This window comes from Ochlerotatus camptorhynchus, unplaced genomic scaffold (genome assembly GCF_037179485.1).
Source record: "Ochlerotatus camptorhynchus isolate MF236.1 unplaced genomic scaffold, CSIRO-AGI_Acam_v1.1 ptg000274l, whole genome shotgun sequence".
NCBI classification, from domain to species: Eukaryota; Metazoa; Arthropoda; class Insecta; order Diptera; family Culicidae; genus Ochlerotatus; species Ochlerotatus camptorhynchus.
The window spans coordinates 516,315-536,981 of NW_027040763.1; the positions used below are offsets into that span (position 1 = coordinate 516,315).

The 20,667-nt window shown below is 38.5% G+C and overlaps 2 protein-coding genes across 2 annotated transcripts; one reads left to right on the plus strand and one right to left on the minus strand.

Annotated features, from left to right (window-relative positions):
• Nucleotides 1-415: 415 nt before the first annotated feature.
• Nucleotides 416-15,129, plus strand: LOC135705737 (uncharacterized). Its single transcript, XM_065227580.1, has 3 exons — nt 416-621; nt 13,960-14,234; nt 14,301-15,129. Exons 1-3 carry the CDS (start codon nt 606-608, stop codon nt 14,895-14,897), a joined length of 888 nt encoding a protein of 295 aa, XP_065083652.1. The 5' UTR covers nt 416-605; the 3' UTR covers nt 14,898-15,129.
• A 953-nt stretch (nt 15,130-16,082) lies between these two features.
• On the minus strand, nt 16,083-17,577 carry LOC135705831 (uncharacterized). The gene is made up of 2 exons (XM_065227678.1): nt 17,493-17,577; nt 16,083-17,433 (listed from the first exon to the last, which is right to left on the minus strand). Exons 1-2 carry the CDS (start codon nt 17,503-17,505, stop codon nt 16,910-16,912), a joined length of 537 nt encoding a protein of 178 aa, XP_065083750.1. The 5' UTR covers nt 17,506-17,577; the 3' UTR covers nt 16,083-16,909.
• Nucleotides 17,578-20,667: the final 3,090 nt, after the last annotated feature.

Here is a 20,667-nt window from a genome sequence, read left to right on the forward strand (position 1 = left end):
AAATAAAGGAAAACAAGTTTACTGAACAGCTCAACGTAGTCGACGGTCACGTATTGTATACAACACAACCCTACAAATATTTTATATAACTTTCATAGGAAGGTGGCGCTGATGTCAGTAGTTTTGAGATTAAAACTGACAGCAACCCAATAGGACTTGCTGGCGATTTACCACCGCGCTTGCTTTTGATTGACCATCAACATTTTCACTGTTTTTTCTCATCGTATGCAATCCGCAATGCAACAACTCACAACTCACATGCATCTTATCATTGGTGAAGCCGGATTGGTAAACAAAAAAATCACTCACTCTCTCCCGTTCCTAATCGAGCGAGAAATTCAGTTACTTTTGGGTAATGCTCTGAGAATTTCCCGCGAGAGAGGAACGTCAAAATTGTATATTTCTAGCCGGATCCGTCGGTATTTGTCGCCTAGTCAAACGTTAGCTACTATCGTGTGTGGTTGGATTGTACCAGTTAGTCGTGTCCGGTAATTTGATCATCGATCGCATCGGCAACCGTTGTAAGAAGAATAACTTGACAAAAAGTGCACTTGGAAGACATCCATAGTTTTTGGTGAACCGTAACCGAAGCGAAGACAATAAAAATGGCAAACAATATCAGTAAGTTGAATATATTAGCTGGGCGTGTGCAGAAACTTTCTTCTCCATTGCTCTACCTATATAAGCGAAATGCACCGTTGTTCGGTTTTTTGGGTACTGTTGTTTATTTGATTGACTTTTTGGTGTACGTAGGCATGGTTTGGGATTTTTAGAAAAGGTATAATTGAATCCGCCCTACAATACGTGTAGTTTTTCTTGTCTGGTCATTACAAATAGTATGGGTAGGTGCAGATCGATGAAAAAGAGTGAATAATGATTGAAAGCCGGCAAAAATCGATCCCTGAAAGTCGTAATACCTAACGCTAATATGTGGGAAGACAAGAGTGGCGAGAAAAGAAATAAAATCTAAAAATAATTTAAATTTCCTCTCTGCGCAAATATGTAAACGTTTTCCTAGGATTGATTTTTTCCTAAAAGATTCACCTGTTTTCGTTTGCGTACTGTTAATAAGCATGGACAACACTTGAATTTAACATAAAGGCCCTGATTTACACATAGATGTTAATGGGTATGACCTGTTTTCAACGAGCTCACCATTGCGCATTGGTGATATACCAACGAGTACAGTAGGGTTGAACGCGTGTCATGTATCAACTGAGTTGATCTTTTCGCTGCTGCGACCGATTGTGATGATGGCGAACATAGTGAATAGATAGTTAACGATTCTGCCACACAAAGTCGCTTTAGTTTGGCTTATAGGCGTTTAAAACTTGGTCTCCCGCGGCCATCTTGGAAAAATAAAGTTTTATGATGCGGAATTCAAAATTTTGCACGACGAGGTAGGGGAGAGAAGTTTAACAACGCTTATATTTTTCGAATAAAGTACTTTCAATTAATTTGATTGTGACTGGGGGAAAAAACGTCAAAATCTACCTTTTTGATTCACTTTCATAAATTGTTTTTATTTTTTAAATATCTATAGAAGCATCCTATGCAAAATTTTCAAATCTGCATCATCCAACCGTTTTTCAAGATTTAATGGCCTATTGGCATACCAACAAACATGACATCATCGTCGCCAGCATCATCCATTGGACGCTCATCTTATAGCGAATTCGTTTATTATTCAGTTCCAACCTGGATCGGGTATCAAGATTGGGTCTGCTTGTTTTCTGACAAACGTCAGTTTGCTCGTTTGTTTTTAAAACCTAGCTCAGGTTGAGGTTCGCACTGACAAAAAGTTCGGTTTCGCACTGGGTTGGAACTGGTTCCAACCCCGATAATAAACGAATTCGCTATTAGTCAGTATCTCTCACACGGTGTTTTGCAGTTTATGTATACATATATGTATGTATAGATAATGATGCCGCGGGATAATACCATTAGCGAGTTTTGTTTGCACATTCGTGAAAATAAAACTAAAATCAATTCAGATTAATTTACGTCAATAAAACTCGCAACATTGATAAAGTACCAATCTAAGTAACTCATAAGCTTTAAAAGCAATTCGCAACAATGTCCAAGAAATATGAGGATTGATTGCAAAATAATAGGGGAAGATAGGGCAATTTGGCCATCCTAAGAACTTCAACATTTATGATGCCAAACTCAGCGAAAAATGTCTAATCAATTGGATATTGCCAAGCTCCATATAGGGTAGGACTGGGCAAGATTGCCACCCTAAGTTTAAAATCATGTGTGTATGTAATATACGTAATACATTAAAATATTGTTTGTCCTAGTTAATTAATGTCCTCGCTAGCTACCTAGGGTTCACTCAAAAAATTCCACACGTTTAATCAAAGTGTTTAAACACTTGATTTTTTAAATGCACAATCACATTTACTTTAAGTGTATTTCACCTTGGCCAATGTGTTATTCACGTTAATTTATAGTGTTTCAAACTTTGAAATGTTGAAACAAATTTACTATCTATTCAAGTGTATTGCACATTGAATCACACTACTGTTCAAAACAGATGGATTTAAAGCGTTTTGCATTTCATCTTCTTCTTCTTCCTCGCATTTCAAGCTTATTGCGTATGGCATATTAGCTTATTGCGTGCTCTCAACTTAGTGTTCTAGATGCACAGTTATTAATTGAGAGCTTTCGATGCCTGTACCATTTTTGCATTAGTATAATTGTGTGGAAAAGTACAATGATACTTTAAGCCCAGGGAAGTCGAGCAATTTTCCAACCCGAAAAATTCCTAGACCGGACCGGGAATCGAACCCAACCACCTCCAGCATGGTCTTGCTTTGTAGCTGTGCCTTTACCGACTGAGCTAAGGGAGGTCCCATTTTTGCATTTCAATGCGATGTGAATTGCTTGCTCAGAAAGGTAAACATCGAAAACAAGACTTGTGACTTTATCCTATCAAACCGCCTCATATATGAGAGCAACCGTGGCACAGGGCACAGTGAGATCGAACGAAGACTCCGGCAGCAGCACACCTCAACAGTCCATGATCGAATCGCAAATCATACCTATTAAAAAGATATGTGAAGGCTCTGGCCTCTGGCAGTTTTGTTTATATATTTGTCGATTCATTTTTAGAGTCGGTAAAGTAAAATATTGAACTATGATGTGCAAAACTATTGATATCACCAAATCCAAGTGTGTCACAATTCAAAACCATAGTGCTCAGACATGATTCATGGCATAAGATTCACACATGAAATAGATGTGTTTCACAGTAAGCGCAAAATGAAGTGTGAGACACATGATGATGGCATGTGGAATTTTTTGAGTGATTGATATAGTTCAATGTATTCAAATTTGACTATCTACAAGGGGGAAGACGTGTATCTATACTTAAAAAAATATGCACGTCCGATCTACGTGAAAACATAGGTAGCTTTCGTCCATATTACGTTTCACGTAACAAGTACGTTAATGTCATGTAGCCAAACTGTATTCCCATTTAGTGGTCAACGTGAACAGTACGGTAAATTTAACACTTATTTTGGAATGGATTTTCTCGTAATGTTTACGTGATTTTGAAATTATAATTACTGAAAAATTATGTTTATCTTACGTTTACGTTCCATGATTATTACTAATATTGGAATGGATTCTCACGTAATATTTACGTGATCTTGAAGAGTCGTTGACATATGATCTAAAAATACCAGGAAAATAATATTTTTATAATGATGCAAGCATGTCTCTATTTTCTAACTACATGTCATTGAAAATTTAACAATGAACATTTCGTTGGTTCAATGATTTGATCAGGACCATTCCGTTTGCGCTGTCTTCTTCAGATTTATGATATTAATTCTAGCCTTTGAAATCGAAATAAATACATTTATTTGTGCGGTCTCCAAACAATGTAAAATAGTATAAAAAATCCATGTTTGTCTTTTTCATCAGTATGTCGCTTAGTTCGAGATCAAGAGCACATTGCTCTCCAAACCTTGTGTTCTCAATCCCTACCCTGCCATCCATTTGTTACAATTTTTACCCCTAACCACGAGATAGCCGTGAGTAGTCGACCCCCGCTTTACTAACGTTAGTTTTAAGTAATTTTGTTATCTAAACAATGAATATCGGCTCCGCAAAGCTGCAGCAATTGAGCCTGGAAAAATAACCGCATTATTTAAAAAAAAGTATAAAAAATTGCTTGTAATTTATACAGTGTTAGTGTTAGGAAATCCTAAACTCAGAGCAACTCTTCCTCTAATGAACTCGATAACGCCATATTGAATCACTTTTTCATACATGTAAATCACGTAAATCCATTTCACGTAAGCACTTTCATCATCAGCTCCAGTGAACATGACAAGATATGTTTTTCAATTTTACTACCATCATGTAAACATTGAAGTTGAAGTAATCGAACTAGCTACTTGATTTTGTAGAGTGTACCTACATGCTTATCGCTTACTTTCCCGTAGTGTCAACCGACATCACAATAATGTAAATCTTAAACATACACGGCCAATCATACCAACTCAGCGACCGAGATTAATTGACTCAGAGAATTTTCTTTCCATACGAAATTTACTCAGATTTGGAAGAAACTGCAGTTACTCATAAGCTATTCGAGTGACTAAAGTTTCTTTCAAATCTGAGTAAATTTCGTATGGAAAGAAAATTCTCTGAATCATAACAATCTCAGTCGCTGAGTTGGTATGATTGGCCGTGTAATGTTGCTGGATCGAGTGTTGTGCGGTGCATGCACAAAATTTCTTTGCAAACGCTCTGAGGCGCTTTCCAGCCCTATTACAGATTTGTCGAAATATCATTCGGACGTTGTAATGTTTCACCCCATGAACAGATTCTGTAATCTGGTCGACGGAAGATTTTTTAAATAATTTTGTGATGTTTATGTTAGCTTATTTTTTCTGCACTGCGGTTAGACAATAAGCTTATGAAGGTTTTGTATGGAAATATTAATTGTAGAAAAACTTGCTACATTTTTTGTAAGAAAACATTTAGAGAATGTATAAGAAATTCACCCATACATTTGATGTTCATGCCATTTGTTTTCAGGGGTTTAGATGGTGGTTTCTGTTCTTTAGCGTTGAGTAAATAATATATTGTATGGATTTATCATGTGCTCCAATTTATCGTTTGCGTGAGTTTTTTGTGGCGATTGCGTAAAGTGTTAATAATTGGACACACAATACCTGCATTCACTCGTTAGTTTCCGCCGGTTGGTAGTAAGACCAAAAACTGAAATACATAATACAGAGCTGCGGAAACCTTATTTGTGACGAATCTCATTATAACCTCGATATTTCAAAAGCACAAAATCAGCTCTTACAAAACATCAAATAGGGTTAACTACCACATTTCCGGCCTATTAAGCACAACCCGCACTTAGTCTTTCTTAATTTAGCGTAGCTTAACACCGAACGGAATGTTATTATTACTGATGGCTTTCAAATTTATTTACCTTTCGGTACTTACCGTAAGATTTGATTAAGAGAAACAAATCATTGAGATATTGTCAAAAGTCTAACACTGCTTCTTGACGCCAAACTCGGCCTACGGATTCTAAACTCGGCCTAACGCATTGAAACGCCAATGAATTCACTTCGGCCTATCGAATGAAGATAAAGATTGATTCGGTCGGAGCGCTTTATTTGTATTTCAGAATATTGGGTGCAAACATTCATATCACGCGTTCTTATTGACTTCGTTCGGTAGCATTTGAACTAAAGTATCGTACCAAACGTATTTATTTATTTGACGTTTTCTGCTTGATAGACCCAAAATGGGCGCTTAGGCCGAAGTAGTTCTCTACCCTATATTATACTAACGATATGGGCCACTTTTTCGTTTTCTCGGAGACACGACTTTCATACAACACGAGCACCCTTGCGTCAAAAACGGCTGCTAATGTTAAAACATTACAAGTCTAGATAGAGCTGGAACTAGGGCGTAACAGCGTTTGTAAACTATGACTTCTCTCGATGAGTTCTACAAAATCAAGGCTAGTGGTGATTCAGCAAAGGAATAAAACGCAACCAGCGTTGCGGCCATTCGTTTGTTATAAAAAAATGTTTTTCGGAATTATGAAATCATAAGCTGTTACGATGATATTTCGCTCTTGAAAGTTAGTTACAAGAAGAGATTGTAAAGTATGTGCTTGACACAAAAACCTGTCAATTTAGCTTTCAGAGAGTCATAATTTTATGATGAATGAATATTCATTGTCCATGAAGAGCAAATATTCACCGATCATAAAATTCCTAAATGCAAAATTGACAGGTTTGTTATACCAAACACATAAATTACAACCACTTCTGGTAACTTAATATCATAATATCTAAGCACAGACAATGAGACGCTACTTTTTCTTCTCGATCGTCGTACACGCTTGTAACGTTCAATTTACATATTATTAGTTGCGCAAATTCCTCACCACAGCGCTGGCATCGGATCTCTTTGACGTTTCTATTCATTCTATCGAACTTGTATACAACATAGTTTGAAATTTTAAAGCAAGTTTTTTTCCGCGAATAGCTCGCGAAATGTCGTTAGTGAGCTCCGTGACGATATATTTTAGAAAAAATATTTAAAGAGTTACGTCTCATGTTTTTATGCTTCTTCATACGCGAAGTTTGCGACTTGTGTGTGTGTTCAGGGTAGCTCGAGAGCCTACAGAGGAATTTACAAAACTTCAGAGAAGTTTTCATATCTACTGGGAAATTTATTGAGCCTCAAGGTAATTCGTAGAACTTGAGAATAGAACTACGCAGCTTCAGAACTTTAAAGGTATTTGAAGAACTTCAGAAGAGTAGATATTAAATGAAATCTGCAGACCTGCCATGAATTTTGCAGATCTTCAGAGACATTCAGTGGTTCAGAAAGCTTTACAGTTTCAGAAAAATGGGAGATCTTTTGAAAATTCATAAAATTTCAGAAAAAAATACTTCAATTCCAAAAACAAATCTAAGCCATGTACGATAGTTCACGATTTTGCAGAACTCCATGGAAGTTGAAAATAGATAGATCTGAAGAGCTTCAGAGAAGTCTGTAGAACTTCAGGACGTTGGTTGAGCAGCTAGAAGGGTTCAAGTTGAGACGAGGTGAGATTTTGGTATCGTTTGATGTTGCAGCACTATTCCCTAGCGTACCAATCGCCGACGCTTTAAGAAGCCTGCGTCAACATCTAGAACGCAGTCGAGCGCCACACAATCACATCCAGGCTTATCTGCTTGTGGCTGAGGTATGCATGAACCAGAATTTTTTCACTTTTAGGGAGAAATTTTACAAACAAACGTTTGGTCTAAGCATGGGCAGCAAACTTTCGCCTCTCCTGGCGAACATCTTCATGAGTGACTTTGAAGCCGATGCTGAAAAACACAAGTTTTTCCCACGTGTTTGGAGGCGCTATGTAGATGATGTTTTTGCACCAGTGAAAGAACGCTACTTAGAACAAACTGTAAGTCTACTTAACTCCCGGCACAGTTCAATAAAATTCACGGTAGAAAAAGAGGTGGATGGGAAATTGCCCTTTCTGGATCTAATGATAACCAGAAAGGAGGACGACACCCTGAAATTTGGTATTTATCGCAAACCGACGTCCACCGATCGCTACATTACTTCCGATTCCAACCACTTTGGAGCTCAAAAGCAAGCCGCTTTTCATTCCATGGCACACCGTGTTTACAATGTACCCATGGAGGATGACGAGTTTGCAGAGGAAAGAATTCGTATCTACAAAGCGGCTGAAGTGAATGGGTATGAAAAGGAGTTCGTGGACAAAATTCTCCGAAAACACAAACGAAAGAAGCACCGACAAAATATAACCACACTAGAACCAATGGGAGAGGAAGTAAAAAGAATCAGCCTGCCGTTCTATCCCAAAATTACGAATCCAATCAAATCCACACTCAAGCGACAAGGACTACAGGTAGTACACAAGAGCGACAACACTTTGCGTGACCTGTTGTGTAATTTGAAAGATAAAGTTCCGCCGGATGAACAGTCTGGAATTTATCAAATTCCATGCAAGGATTGTCCTTCAGTCTATATTGGACAAACGCGCCGCAAAGTAAAGGTCCGCCTAAAGGAACATAAACATGCTGTAGACAACAGAAAATCAAATGAATCAGCTGTGGCAGTACACACAATTAGCTTAAACCATAACATTGACTGGAAAGGTGCAAAACTCATTAAATCCGTCAGAAAAACTACACATCTAAACGCCTGGGAATCATCATTCATCACCAATGCTGCTGAACCATTAATGAATGAAGATGAACCCCTAATTATATCCTGCCTTTTCAACCTGACAAATCTGAGAATCCAGACAAATCTGACAAATCTTCTCTTCATTTTGGACGTGTACGGAACAACGTATGAACATCCAAGTAATCAGTCGGACATTGTCCCGTAGATGGGCAGCATCACGCCCGAAACCGGTCGACAGTAAGGTAAATTTTAATTTATTTTAAAGTTGTAAGAACGATAAGTGTTGTGTCTTGTCTCGCGTAGCGTCTTGTGAATGACGTTCGTACATTTTTAGAAAAATTTGCATAACTTCAGCAAAACTCACAGAAATTCGGGAAATTTTGCCGATCTTTAGAAGTATTTACACAACTTCAGAGAAATTCGTAAATCTTCAGAGATTTGTTTAAAGTTCAGCGAAGTTCAAATATGTTTAGATAATTTTTAGAGCTTTGAGGAATTTCAAATAATTTCAGACTTAACGGAAGTCCAAGAATCCACAAATAAATGTATAGAACTTTAGAGAAGTTCGAAGATCTACTGAGAAATTTATTGAACTTCAGGGCAGTTCGTTGATCTTCAGAGCAGAAATCAGGGTTACTTCCACTCACTCGCTATAAAAAAAATGTTTTTCAGAATTATGAAATCATGAGATGGTATAGTGATAATTAGTACTTGTAAGTTACAAGATGAGGACGTGAAGTTTGACACATAAAATCTGTCAATATTGCTTTCAGTGGGTCACAATTAGCGATGTTACGACTCGTGAGTGCTCACTCTGAGTGAACGCTCACGAATCATAAGATCGCTTACTGTGACGCTCTGAGAGCGAAACTGACAGGTTTTATGAGTCAAACACATACTTTACACCCTCTTCATCATCTAATGATTGTATAATTCCGAAAAATATGTTTTTATAGCAAGTGAGTGGAAGCAAACCTGGCAGAAATACAGTACTTCAGAAAACTTAACAGAATGTTAATGAAAAATTTGAAACTAGAGGGTAGATCGTAAATCTACTGAAAAATCTGCAGATTTTAAATCAAATTTCAGAATTTGATTGAGGTTCTCGGATTTAAAGGGAAATTTACAGAACTTCAGGAAAGTTTGCTGATCTTTAGCGATATTTGCACAACTTCAGATCTTCAGAGCACTTCCTTAAACTTCCGGGAAGCTCAAAAACTTCTTGATATTTTTTATACTTTAGGGAATTGTGTAGATGTTAAGAAATATTTGCAGATATTCATTGAATCATGAAAATCAACAGAGAAAATTACAGAACTTTCGAGAAGTTTGTAGATTATTAGAAATTTAGTGAACATGAGATAATTGTTGATATTTAAGGATCTTAAATCTGCATAGATTCAGGAACTTTGTAGATTTTTAGAAAAAAATGCAGAACTTCTGAAGAACACACAGAACATATCGCAGTTCTTGAAAGCCAAGATGAGCCAGATCCCTGCCGGTGTTCGTCTAGAGCAACGATTTCCCATTCCACAAAGTTCACCTTCTCCTTCTCATTTTATTTAAAATAATAAAAGCAAATACGCCTGCCGAAGCTAGAGCAATTTTCCGATAATTCATTATGGAAGTATTTACTTTTGATTCCTGAAACAGTTTTTTTTTTAAATCTTAATTGACAGTATTTAAGGTTTACACTTATGAGAGTGCAGAACATGTTTGAAGCTATGGGTGATGATTCTTTAATTTATTTTTCGGTTCGTTAATTGATTATTCGAATAAAAGCGGACACCACTAGATGAATGTGAAACGTCATTTTGACATCCACAGTCAATGTGAAATATAAGGGTCGTTCATAAATTACTAAACAATTTTGAAAGGGAGCGGGGTTAATAACAAGTGACGTCCCCACGATAACTGAAAAAAATCACGAGTCCTGACCGGTTGGTTAAAGGGTGATACGGTCAAAATTTGGTCAATATCAACTTGACGTATTTCTTTTAATTTTGCATTTAAAAAACCTGAACACCCCTCATTTTGAAGGTGTGTGTGTGTAGAATGTTGCTCCTATTTTGATTTTGGAATTCACTCTTCAGTTGTCAAAATGCCGTCCAAGCAAGAAGAGCAGCGTATCAAAATTTTGCTCGCGCATCGCGAAAATCCGAGCTACTCGCACGCAAAGTTGGCAAAATCGCTAAAAGTTGCCAAATCAACCGTTACAAATGTAATTAAAGTGTTTGGGGAACGTTTGTCGACAGCCAGGAAGTCTGGATCGGGGGGAAATCGAAAACCGGAAGCCGCTGAGACGACAAAGAGAGTTGCCGGTAGTTTCAAGCGAAACCCTAACCTCTCTCTCCGAGATGCCGCAAATAAGCTGGGTGTATCGTCTACAACCGTGCATCGAGCCAAAAAACGAGCCGGACTATCGACTTACAAGAAGGTAGTGACTCCAAATCGCGATGATAAACAAAATACGACGGCCAAAGCGCGATCCCGGAGGCTGTACACGACGATGCTGACGAAGTTTGAATGCGTGGTAATGGACGACGATACCTACGTCAAAGCCGACTACAAGCAGCTTCCGGGACAGGAGTTTTATACGGCAAAAGGAAGGGGAAAGGTAGCAGATGTTTTCAAGCACATGAAACTGTCAAAGTTCGCAAAGAAATATCTGGTTTGGCAAGCCATCTGTACCTGTGGCTTGAAAAGCAGCATTTTCATAGCTTCCGGGACTGTCAACCAAGAAATTTACGTGAAAGAGTGTTTGAATAAACGTCTGCTGCCTTTCCTGAAGAAACACGGTTGTTCCGTACTGTTTTGGCCGGATTTGGCATCTTGCCATTACGGTAAAAAGGCCATGGAGTGGTACGCCGCCAACAACGTGCAGGTGGTTCCCAAGGACAAGAACCCTCCCAACACGCCAGAGCTCCGCCCAATTGAGAAATACTGGGCTATTGTCAAGCGGAACCTAAAGAAGACCAAAAAAACTGCTAAGGGCGAGCAGCAGTTCAAGGCAAACTGGCTTTCTGCGGCGAAGAAGGTGGACAAGGTGGCTGTACAAAATCTGATGGCAGGGGTCAAGCGTAAGGCCAGGCGATTCGGATTTGGAAAAGCGGAAGCCTAACTAAATATTTTTCCTGAATTTTATACTAATTGAACTTGAAAAAGAAATTTAATTTGATTTTTTAAATAAACGATTTCACCGATTTACACGCGTTTTCCCTTGACCAAATTTTGACCGTATCACCCTTTAGATGGTGTTACATTCTTGTCCACTGCGTCATGTACATATGAAAAGGTGTAAATGTAATATAATATATTAATCAGTGGCGTTTCCTTAACCTCAATCTACCTGAACACCAACTCTCAAAACAAACAATTATCAAAATATTGCTGGCAATGGATAGATATCGAGTAAACTAGAAAATTATGTGTATTTTTCAACCTATTCGAGTATGAATAAGGCATTAAATCTGGTTTTGAAAGTTGGTGCACAGGTAAAAAGTGAGGTTACGGGACGCCACTGATATTAATAAACCTATTTAAAAACATACAACAATGAAACTGGAACTCAGTGTCCAGGATGTGTGCTCTAGAAAACTTGAAGTGATCGTGCATATCAGCCATTTCATCATCATGACTTTTCAAGGAATCACCTTAACAATTTCATGTTCCCTTATTTTTCATTGACATGAGTTCATCCGCCGGATGTAAAGTATCAATAATTAACAACAATAACAACAATTTTCCAAGATTCATATGCCACGAATACACTTGTACGACAAACTATGAACATGAGCATTATTTGTATAATAAATTATGAGCACATCCATGGTCACACTTGTATAGTTTTTTGTATAGTTGTTGTATAGTGCTCATAATTATTATACAAATAATGCTCATGCTCATAGATTGTCATCCAAGTGTATCCGCGGCAATAGAGATCTCCAAGCGCAATCTCACGAACACTAAAATCCAACATCCATACATAAAAATAAAGAAGAAGAAGAAACAAAAAGGTATCGCGATATCACAACTACTTAAAAAGGTAGCGCGCGGTCTCACGCACACTTTTGTGCATCTGGAGAACTCTATAATGTGAGACTTTTAAATGTCATGCCCAAATATAACCTATCTTCACTCCGCGCATTTTGCCGACTTTCAAATTATGTATTCTATTTGTTTCATTACGGCGCATTGGGACCTGCAAAGAGCTGATAGAACGAGCCGCTTCGTTGCAATGCATCGCATTTAAAAACAAAAGTCTCATATAACAACAAAGTAGGTTTCAGTTTGCTGACTTTCATACGCTATTGTCTTAAGTATTACATAGTCTCGTAAAGGTAGTTCCAATCTTCCTTCGGGTTTCTATCTGCATTTACCACCTACTAAAATTTAGTAGTTTGACCAGTATGTCCGCGTTCCCCTTTTCGGTAGAAATAACTTCCCTCAATTCACGTTGCATGCATGAGTAAATCTAAACTTGCCCAGAGAGACATACCTACCTACAACACTCCGGTCAGGCCATTCCATTTGAATCGTAGTCGCACTAAAAATAAAGCCTGACTCATCATTGCAGGTTGATCGGTTGAGAAGCCGTCCATGCATTTGTTAGCAACGCTGATTCAGTGATGACGACGTAGAGTCCACGTACACGCAACGTTCGCTAACTGAAAGAGACTATTCGAATATTATTAAAATTCCACCTTACCTTATAGCCGAGCATCATGTTACTATTATTATTACATGAATGTTATTTTTACATAAATCAAAAAGTCCCTTTCAGTTAGTCAACGTTTAGTGTACCCATATTGATAGGAAACTTCTCATCCATAAATCGCTTCTCAACAGTCTTCATAACAAATTTACGATAGTGCATGCATGAATGTGCTTCCGCTTCCCGTTTCGTTGTATTAGTTGCTTTCAATGCGATTGGCGTACCGCAGAATTAAGGTCAATGCAAACATTCAAAAACACGTCATCACCCGCCGTTCGCAGGTTTGGCGTCCCAGCGTAGAATTAAGGAAAAGAAGCAACTACATCATCATCAGCATGTCGCTTTACCTTCCGTGGCTAACCCTGATGAAGTAGACAGCATTCTTGCTGATGAACAACAGGGAACGATTGATCCTGAGGATCAAGATTTTGAAGTTATTCCTATCAGCGCTGTCGACGATAGTGTTAGGCTTGAGCAAACCGGTTCCGATAATGCTAGTAGCGTCATACAGAAGAAGACCGTTCGGCTCGAAGGTAAGTGTATTCAGAGAAGTTTTGATGAAATTTAAATTTCTTGTATGCTAACGCCGAGACCTGGAGAGTCACATGATGTGGTTCGAAATTTGAGACGACTCGTAGAAGCGGTCGCGCCTAGATGCATCACCACGTATAACAATGATGTAAGATGTAGGAAGAAGAGCACACGTGATTTCGTCAGTTGCTCTTAGAACAAACAGCAATTAGTGTCATCGTGTGGGATGTATCAGCAACAATCCACATTTTAAATAGCGATAATTTAGTTGTTCAATTGACACAGGAATGTGGGTTACCATGTTGGGAATTTAAGATAATTATTCCAAAACACAATTAGCTGACTGAACTGTAAGCTAGTTTTTACATATTGTCTGTAATGTTCTGGGTCGTCTACAGCAAACTACCGTCAGTGAAATCGATTTTGCCTCATTCTACATAATCAACCCCTTTGGTTTTCACATTTAACCCACTTTTTTTTCCGTTCGCATCGCACACACACAGCTCTTGACACCGAAGACAAATTGGAGTACCAATTCTACCCGGCCAGCAATGGTGTGGTCAACTTCAAGGTACGGGCAGCGAACGATGCCCACGTGGCTCTGACCAGTGGCCCGATGGAATCCGAACCCATGCTGGAGGTATTTATCGGTGGGTGGAAGAACACCAAATCCGTCATCCGCAAAAACCGCAGCAAACCGGACGTGTGCGAGGTGGAAACTCCTGACATCCTAAACCCGGGCGAGTTCCGTGGTTTCTGGATCAAATGGATAGATAATGTAGGTTAATAATCGCCATGATCATCCTTACGTGTTATAATAGTACAACGACTCATTTCGTTTCAGGTCATCACCGTTGGTATGGAGGGAGCAGCTGCGGCGTTCCTATCCTATGAAAACCCAGATGCATACGACATCAATTTTGTCGGTGTGTGCACCGGATGGGGAGCGACCGGATCGTGGATCATTGAAAAGAACGACCAACCGGAAGCAGCGGCTCAGGTTTCAGTCGGTGGTGGTGCAGCTTGCTGGGTACCAGCGCAAAACGGAGAAATTCCACCGAATGCCTTCGTCGGAGGTGCCGACGGGGAAGATATGTATGTCATCCGTGCTCAGCATGAGGGAGCCATCATTCCCGGCAAACTGCTGGCTTCGCATGGTGTTGCCTACGTTGCTTGGGGTGGCGTTGAAAACCCAAAAACGGAATACGAGGTTCTATGCGACGCAAACGGTACATTTGTTCCGGTCAGTGGTGGAGACATTCCTCCGAATGCCATCCCTGCCGGCGAAAGCGAAGATGGTGAGCCTCTCTTCATTGGGCGTGTATCGCACGAAGGTACCAATACGGTTGGAAAGGTTCAGCAATCGCACGGAGTGTGCTACATTCCCTTTGGCGGACAGGAGCTATCATTCGCCGATTACGAGATCTACGTTAGCCAGTAGACGCAGGATCGTCCACTTTGTTGGGTATGAATTTTCACGCAGCCGCCTTATGCAAGTGAAATGGCTTTTAGATCTGATTCGTCTATAAGGTCTGTTTTGTCGGATAGAACGTTCGCTCGTACGTACTGCTTGTAACCACAGATGCCTGCACAAACTTATTTATTGTTGATTCATAAAATAATAATATCAGTTAAATATAACCACATGCTTCCACAAATGCCTACGCGCATTGGAGTGTTTTTATTCCTGTTGAGAAATTACAGCATTACAGTATTCGTACCAACAAAGGGCTCTGAGCAAAACCAGCCTAAAATTTACTAGGGCACCCAATAATCGCAATGCGATGTGGCCGTGAAGCTTTCCCTACGGAAATGCCAATACTATCACATGTCAGTCCCATGTGCGTTTTCATCAATTAATAGCACTGTTCGCTATCAAATGGCATCTTCTTTGGTGACTTTTATGTATTCACTTTACGGTTTCAAATAATGATTGGTGTAAAAGGGTATTTCAAATTATATACTTTTTATTTCTCACTTGTTATAATTTCTGAAAAATATAAATTGCCTCCGCTTACAGCTGCGGCTCAAGTTCGAATGACCTGGATTTATTCTGTCTCTAAGGAGAGAGTATTTTAGTATAGTATCTCTTTAATCATCTAATACACTCTTAATGTTATTTAATCAAAACTGAGTTGCTTCAGTAACATCAAAGACCTTGTTCTCGATCATCTCTTAGTGATCTACCACCGAAATCTTGCCTTCAAAGTTGCAAAGACTCATTTCAGCTAAAATAATGTTTTTCGGAATAATAAAACCAAAAGATGGTATGATGGCATGTTTTACTCGTAACTTACAAAAAGAGGTTACAAAGTATGCGTTGGAAACATAAAACCTGTAAATTTTGCTTTCTATGAGTCACAATCAGCGATTTGCTGATCGCTGAGTGAGTGAGTGAGTTTGTGAAAAATCGCTGACTGTGACTCTTATGAAGTGAAATAAACAGGTTTAATATGTCAAACACATTCTTTGCAACCTCTTCTTGTATCCTACCCATTCAAAATTTGATAATGGCATCTAATTATTTCATAATTTAGAAAAACATTGTTTTAGCTGAAATGAGTCTTTGCAACCTTGCTTGCCTTAACTTTGCAAACTATAGTGACAGTTTTTTATAGTTGTCATTACGTTTGAGCCTTATTGATGGTGACAAGAATCGGATCACATCCGCTGAGGATGATCTTTAAACAAGGAAAAATGAGTTAGCCTTCTGCTTAATTAGGTACTAATTTTCAACCCGATGTTCTCTAGCTTGAAGTGGCCAAGACTAGGCTTCTTATGCATGGTCAATTCAATATCGGTGTCATTGCTTGTTTTGTCGCCAAGGAATCAATTTGATGGAATAATAGGGCATGTACTACTAAAGACATGGTATATAGTGTCATAACAGTTAAAAACTGAAGAAAAAACCTCACTTGTATAACGCTGTTTAACTTGTAAATCGGTCTCCGCTAGTGGATTTTTTTTTCCAATTTTCAGCTGTACCGACAATGCTACAATAAATACTACACTGGTTGCAGTGGATTTATAGTGAACCTTGTACCAAATAAAAAATATATCCATTTTCCTGCGAAATCACATCCCTAGAGATTAATGTGGAGAAGAAAATGTAGCCAGTCACCACAATAAGGAAAAGGAATAGGTGGTAAATTATTGCCATCAATCAACTAGTGAATAAAACTGATATTTAACCTCGTATTTAACATAAATTAGGTAACAAGTTCGTTGCATTAACCACCTGTCACCTAAAATAAGGAGCAATTTATATTCCACGTTTAAGAAAGAACTTGGTTATACAGAATACTTTATATTAAAAATGTAGATCACAGCACCCGCTACATCATGATTATGAAAAAAAAATGCTTAGTATCTACTTCAGTACAATTTATTTGTCAATCCTACCCTTACCGAAAGCTGATCCCAAAGCAAAGCGAAATTCTGTCTCTTCTAGCTCTAGTTAGACTTAATGTAAATTTCACTCCCAAACAGAAGCCGCTCTACTTCCTTTGTCTTGTGAGGGATATAGCACGTATCGTATGACCTCTGTATCTTTCCGCTGATCAACTGCCCTGACAGTGTCGCCCTGCCAATGTACAAAGGTTCACCTTGCTCGCTAATGCCACCGGGTGTTCCCCGCATGAGCGTATTAAACTCATCGATCTGGACAAACTCTCCCGGTGTGCAGAGTACCTCGTATTTCTCTCGTTTATGGTTCTTTCCACCCCAAGGACAGAAGCAAGCCTTCTTCTGCGGATTGATCGATCCCGGTGCTATGGAACTGTTTACCTCTGCGCGGCCCACGTACAACGTTACGTAGTCTTCGTATCCGGCGACGACCGCATTGTGTGGAATTCGCCCATTCGATGCCTGGACCCACGTCATTCCGTTCACCTCGTCCCAGCGTTTGAGAAACTTCCGGTTGTCGTACTTGTATGGCCGGTCCGCGTGAAAAGGAATGTAATCCCTGTAAAGGCTGGCTGAAATGTTCCTGTAAGAATTTGCTACTGAGTTGGGTAATGTGCAATGGAATACTCACCATAATGCACCATAATAACTAAAGCTTGTCTCTGCAATATGAGCAAGGTAAGCTGTATGACTAATATTCTGCACCCATGCACTTTAGTTTGGATGTTTTGATGTTTCTGTGGTTTCTGTCTATCGCGTCTATCGAGTTTCGCTCACTCATGAGAATTAAGTGAATTTCTATTTTCTCAGCTGCTCACCTCTACAGCGTGTTCGCCCAATGCTATAAATTTCAAATTCAAAACGTTCAAAACACTCGTCTCGCGAGCTTCTCGTGAGAGAGCCTTACTTCGCTGCACGGAGCATGTGAGAGATGATGCTCTCGTTTGGTTGGGGCTAGCAGGAACAGAACAGGCGACACTCAATTTTAGCACCAATCTAGATAAACATTTCAAAAGGTCCACTACTTTACAATCAGGTTTCGTACTATTTTTGGCACACACGCTAAGCACAGATAACCTTAATGTATGTAGATTTTTACTACACCAGACAAACCAAAATATGGTAATATGATATGAGGTAATGTTATCAAAATTTATTTTGTTAAACTCATATATGGATCATATTTACCCATATTTACACTGAAGCAAGGACCATAGTTCGGAATACTATTTTGCAGAAAACACTTACTTTCAATATAACCACGCTTATTAACGTTCAATCTACTATGATTTCAGTAAAGTTAACTATGAATATAAGCTAATTTACTATGACTCTGGCAAAACTACTTTGCTTGCTCAAAATACATAGTCATTTTGATAGAAATAACAGTAATATTAAATAAAATTGTTTTCTGCAAAAATCTATTGGTGAGGGTATTTAATTTAAACCAGCAATATAGTATTTTTGCCAATGGATTTTGTTTCAGTGTAGGTTAAAAAAAATCCCCACATTTTGGTTTGTCCGTTTTAGTCCAATATATCTCAAAAACTACCTATATGTAGGACTGTTCTTAGCATGCATAGTTGGATAAAGAAGGTTCTTATTAAGCGTCTAAAACGTCAAACACATCAGGGAATGTTTTTGCAGATGAGTAATTAAAGAAAGAGAAATACGATGAAGTGTTTCGATCACTGCAGATAGGACCATTTGAAATGTTCATCCAGCAATCTGAAATTTTTAATAATCCATCAAAAATATGACCCAAATTTTCGTTCATGCTCAAAATGCATTTGTAAAAAAAAAACATGGAAAATTCTAAAGGTGCGTTCAAGCATGGGAAAAAGCGTTCCATTTTGCATTTACTACGAGGGGGGCGACACATCTAAATCTCAAGTTTAGATGCTCAACAAATCTCACACTAGCGAATCTATCTTCGAAAAATCTTCTTTCATTTGTCGCATCTACTTGCATCGCGCATCATCTTCTTGCAGGAAATCTTCAGAATCGTCAACAATCTTCTTTCTATCTACTCAGCGTGCGTGCAGCTAGCCACAGCATAACAAAATTTTTTCTGCATCGTAGATAGAGTCGTCCCCCTCGATTTACTACTCACTCACACGCATACAACATCAGAAACGAACAGAAGCTTGTGCGAGCCGCACTGATTTCGTTCGTATTCGCATTGCTTGTATTTTCTTCGATGAACGCAGAATTGAGCAAAACAGACAGCTGAGCGTAACATGAATGATTCTGAGTGTAGTAGCAACAATCAATACGAAACTAACGATTTTAAATTGGCTCACCACTTTAGTAGCCTATTGGTCCCAAGCAAACGATTAACGTACCCTATTCTAGTTGAAATTCTATTACTACACTATGTTTGTTTTGATTCGCTATGAAAGTTTGACAGATAACATCAGGGGTGTGTGGATTCATGCAGAACATGCAGGGGTGAGTGAAATAGCTTGGGACTGCTTGGGACCGTTGTTCTGGTACTGAGTGAGCCAAAAATAATAATGATTTTCTTCGGGACCCAGTGGTCTTAGAGTTACCTCTATGGTAGTAGTATGGATGATTTCTCTTTTATTATTTTTGGCATGCTGCGTCTTTTTCGATTGCATTCTGCTGAGTGAGCTGAATGAGAATTTTTTCATAAGAATCACTTTTTATTTTCTAGCTTTAAACATACATTGACACATTTTAATTGCTGTTAATATGGAGAAAACGGTTATACCAACAATCAATACGAAACTAACGATTTTAAATTGGCTCACTACTTGACTAGCCTATTGGTCCCAAGCAAACGATTAACGTACCCCAATTCTAGCCAAAATTCTAGTACTACGCAATGTTTGTTTTGATTCGCTATGAAAGTTTGACAGATAAAATGAGGGGTTATTGGTTTTTCCTATGTTTCGAGGGGTGAATCGATTAGCTTGGGACCGAAGAGGGTACCAGAGCTGAGCCAAAAAGTTGAGCACGTTAGTTCGGGATCTTCTAGTCTTAGAGTTACCTCTATGGTTATACTGTAACACATAAATATAAGCGTCAAGCAAATACCGTAAAACTGCTGTGGCCAATTCAACTGATTTAAATCAGTGAGCCAAAAACTATCTTACTCGGCTATTTAAATCGTTAGCATTCGGATTTTACGCATTCAATCTGCACACAAAACAAAAAGATTGTGTCCTTGAAAATATTGAACTTTTCTTTTAAAAGTTCGCTCAAATTTGGTAAATCAAGATGAAAAATCTTATTCCTAGAATATATCATTGAAATCAAAAGTGAAATCTGTTTGATTTCCATTTAAAATTAAAAGTGTAAACTTTTAAAATTAGAATAGGTTGACTTTCAGTGTGCATTGATGCCAATTCCATGCGTCAGTCTTTTACCAACATCCTCATCGGAATTTCCAACGATATTTAATTTTTAATTTTAATTGATCAATCTTTCCCACGGTCTTTTCTAAAATCTGTTTTTTACTTAAATTCGTTATTTCAGAAAAAGAACTAGAGTATGAAGACCTGAAACAAGTTTCAATAGCAGATGTAAATTAACTGTTTGAACGGGAGAGAAGTTCCGACTACTGAACAAACTACGTAATTGGCCCTCATCTGCACAGTACCAGCCTGCTAAAGAAATTTGCTCTAAACTTAACTTCGCCAAGTCACAGGTTCAAGCGCAAGACCTCGACAGATTATTAAACGTTAACGAGAAAAGAAAAATAATAATGCGATATTACAGTAAATACCAAACTGTAAACAAAGTGATGCAAAAAGAACTCAGTCAGATTATAGTCGACTCGT

Excerpts from the sequence above, each read along its gene's own strand:
- LOC135705737 (XM_065227580.1), top strand. Across the intron at positions 14,235-14,300 it reads GGATCAAATGGATAGATAAT|GTCATCACCGTTGGTATGGA; the intron begins GTAGGTTAATAA and ends ATTTCGTTTCAG.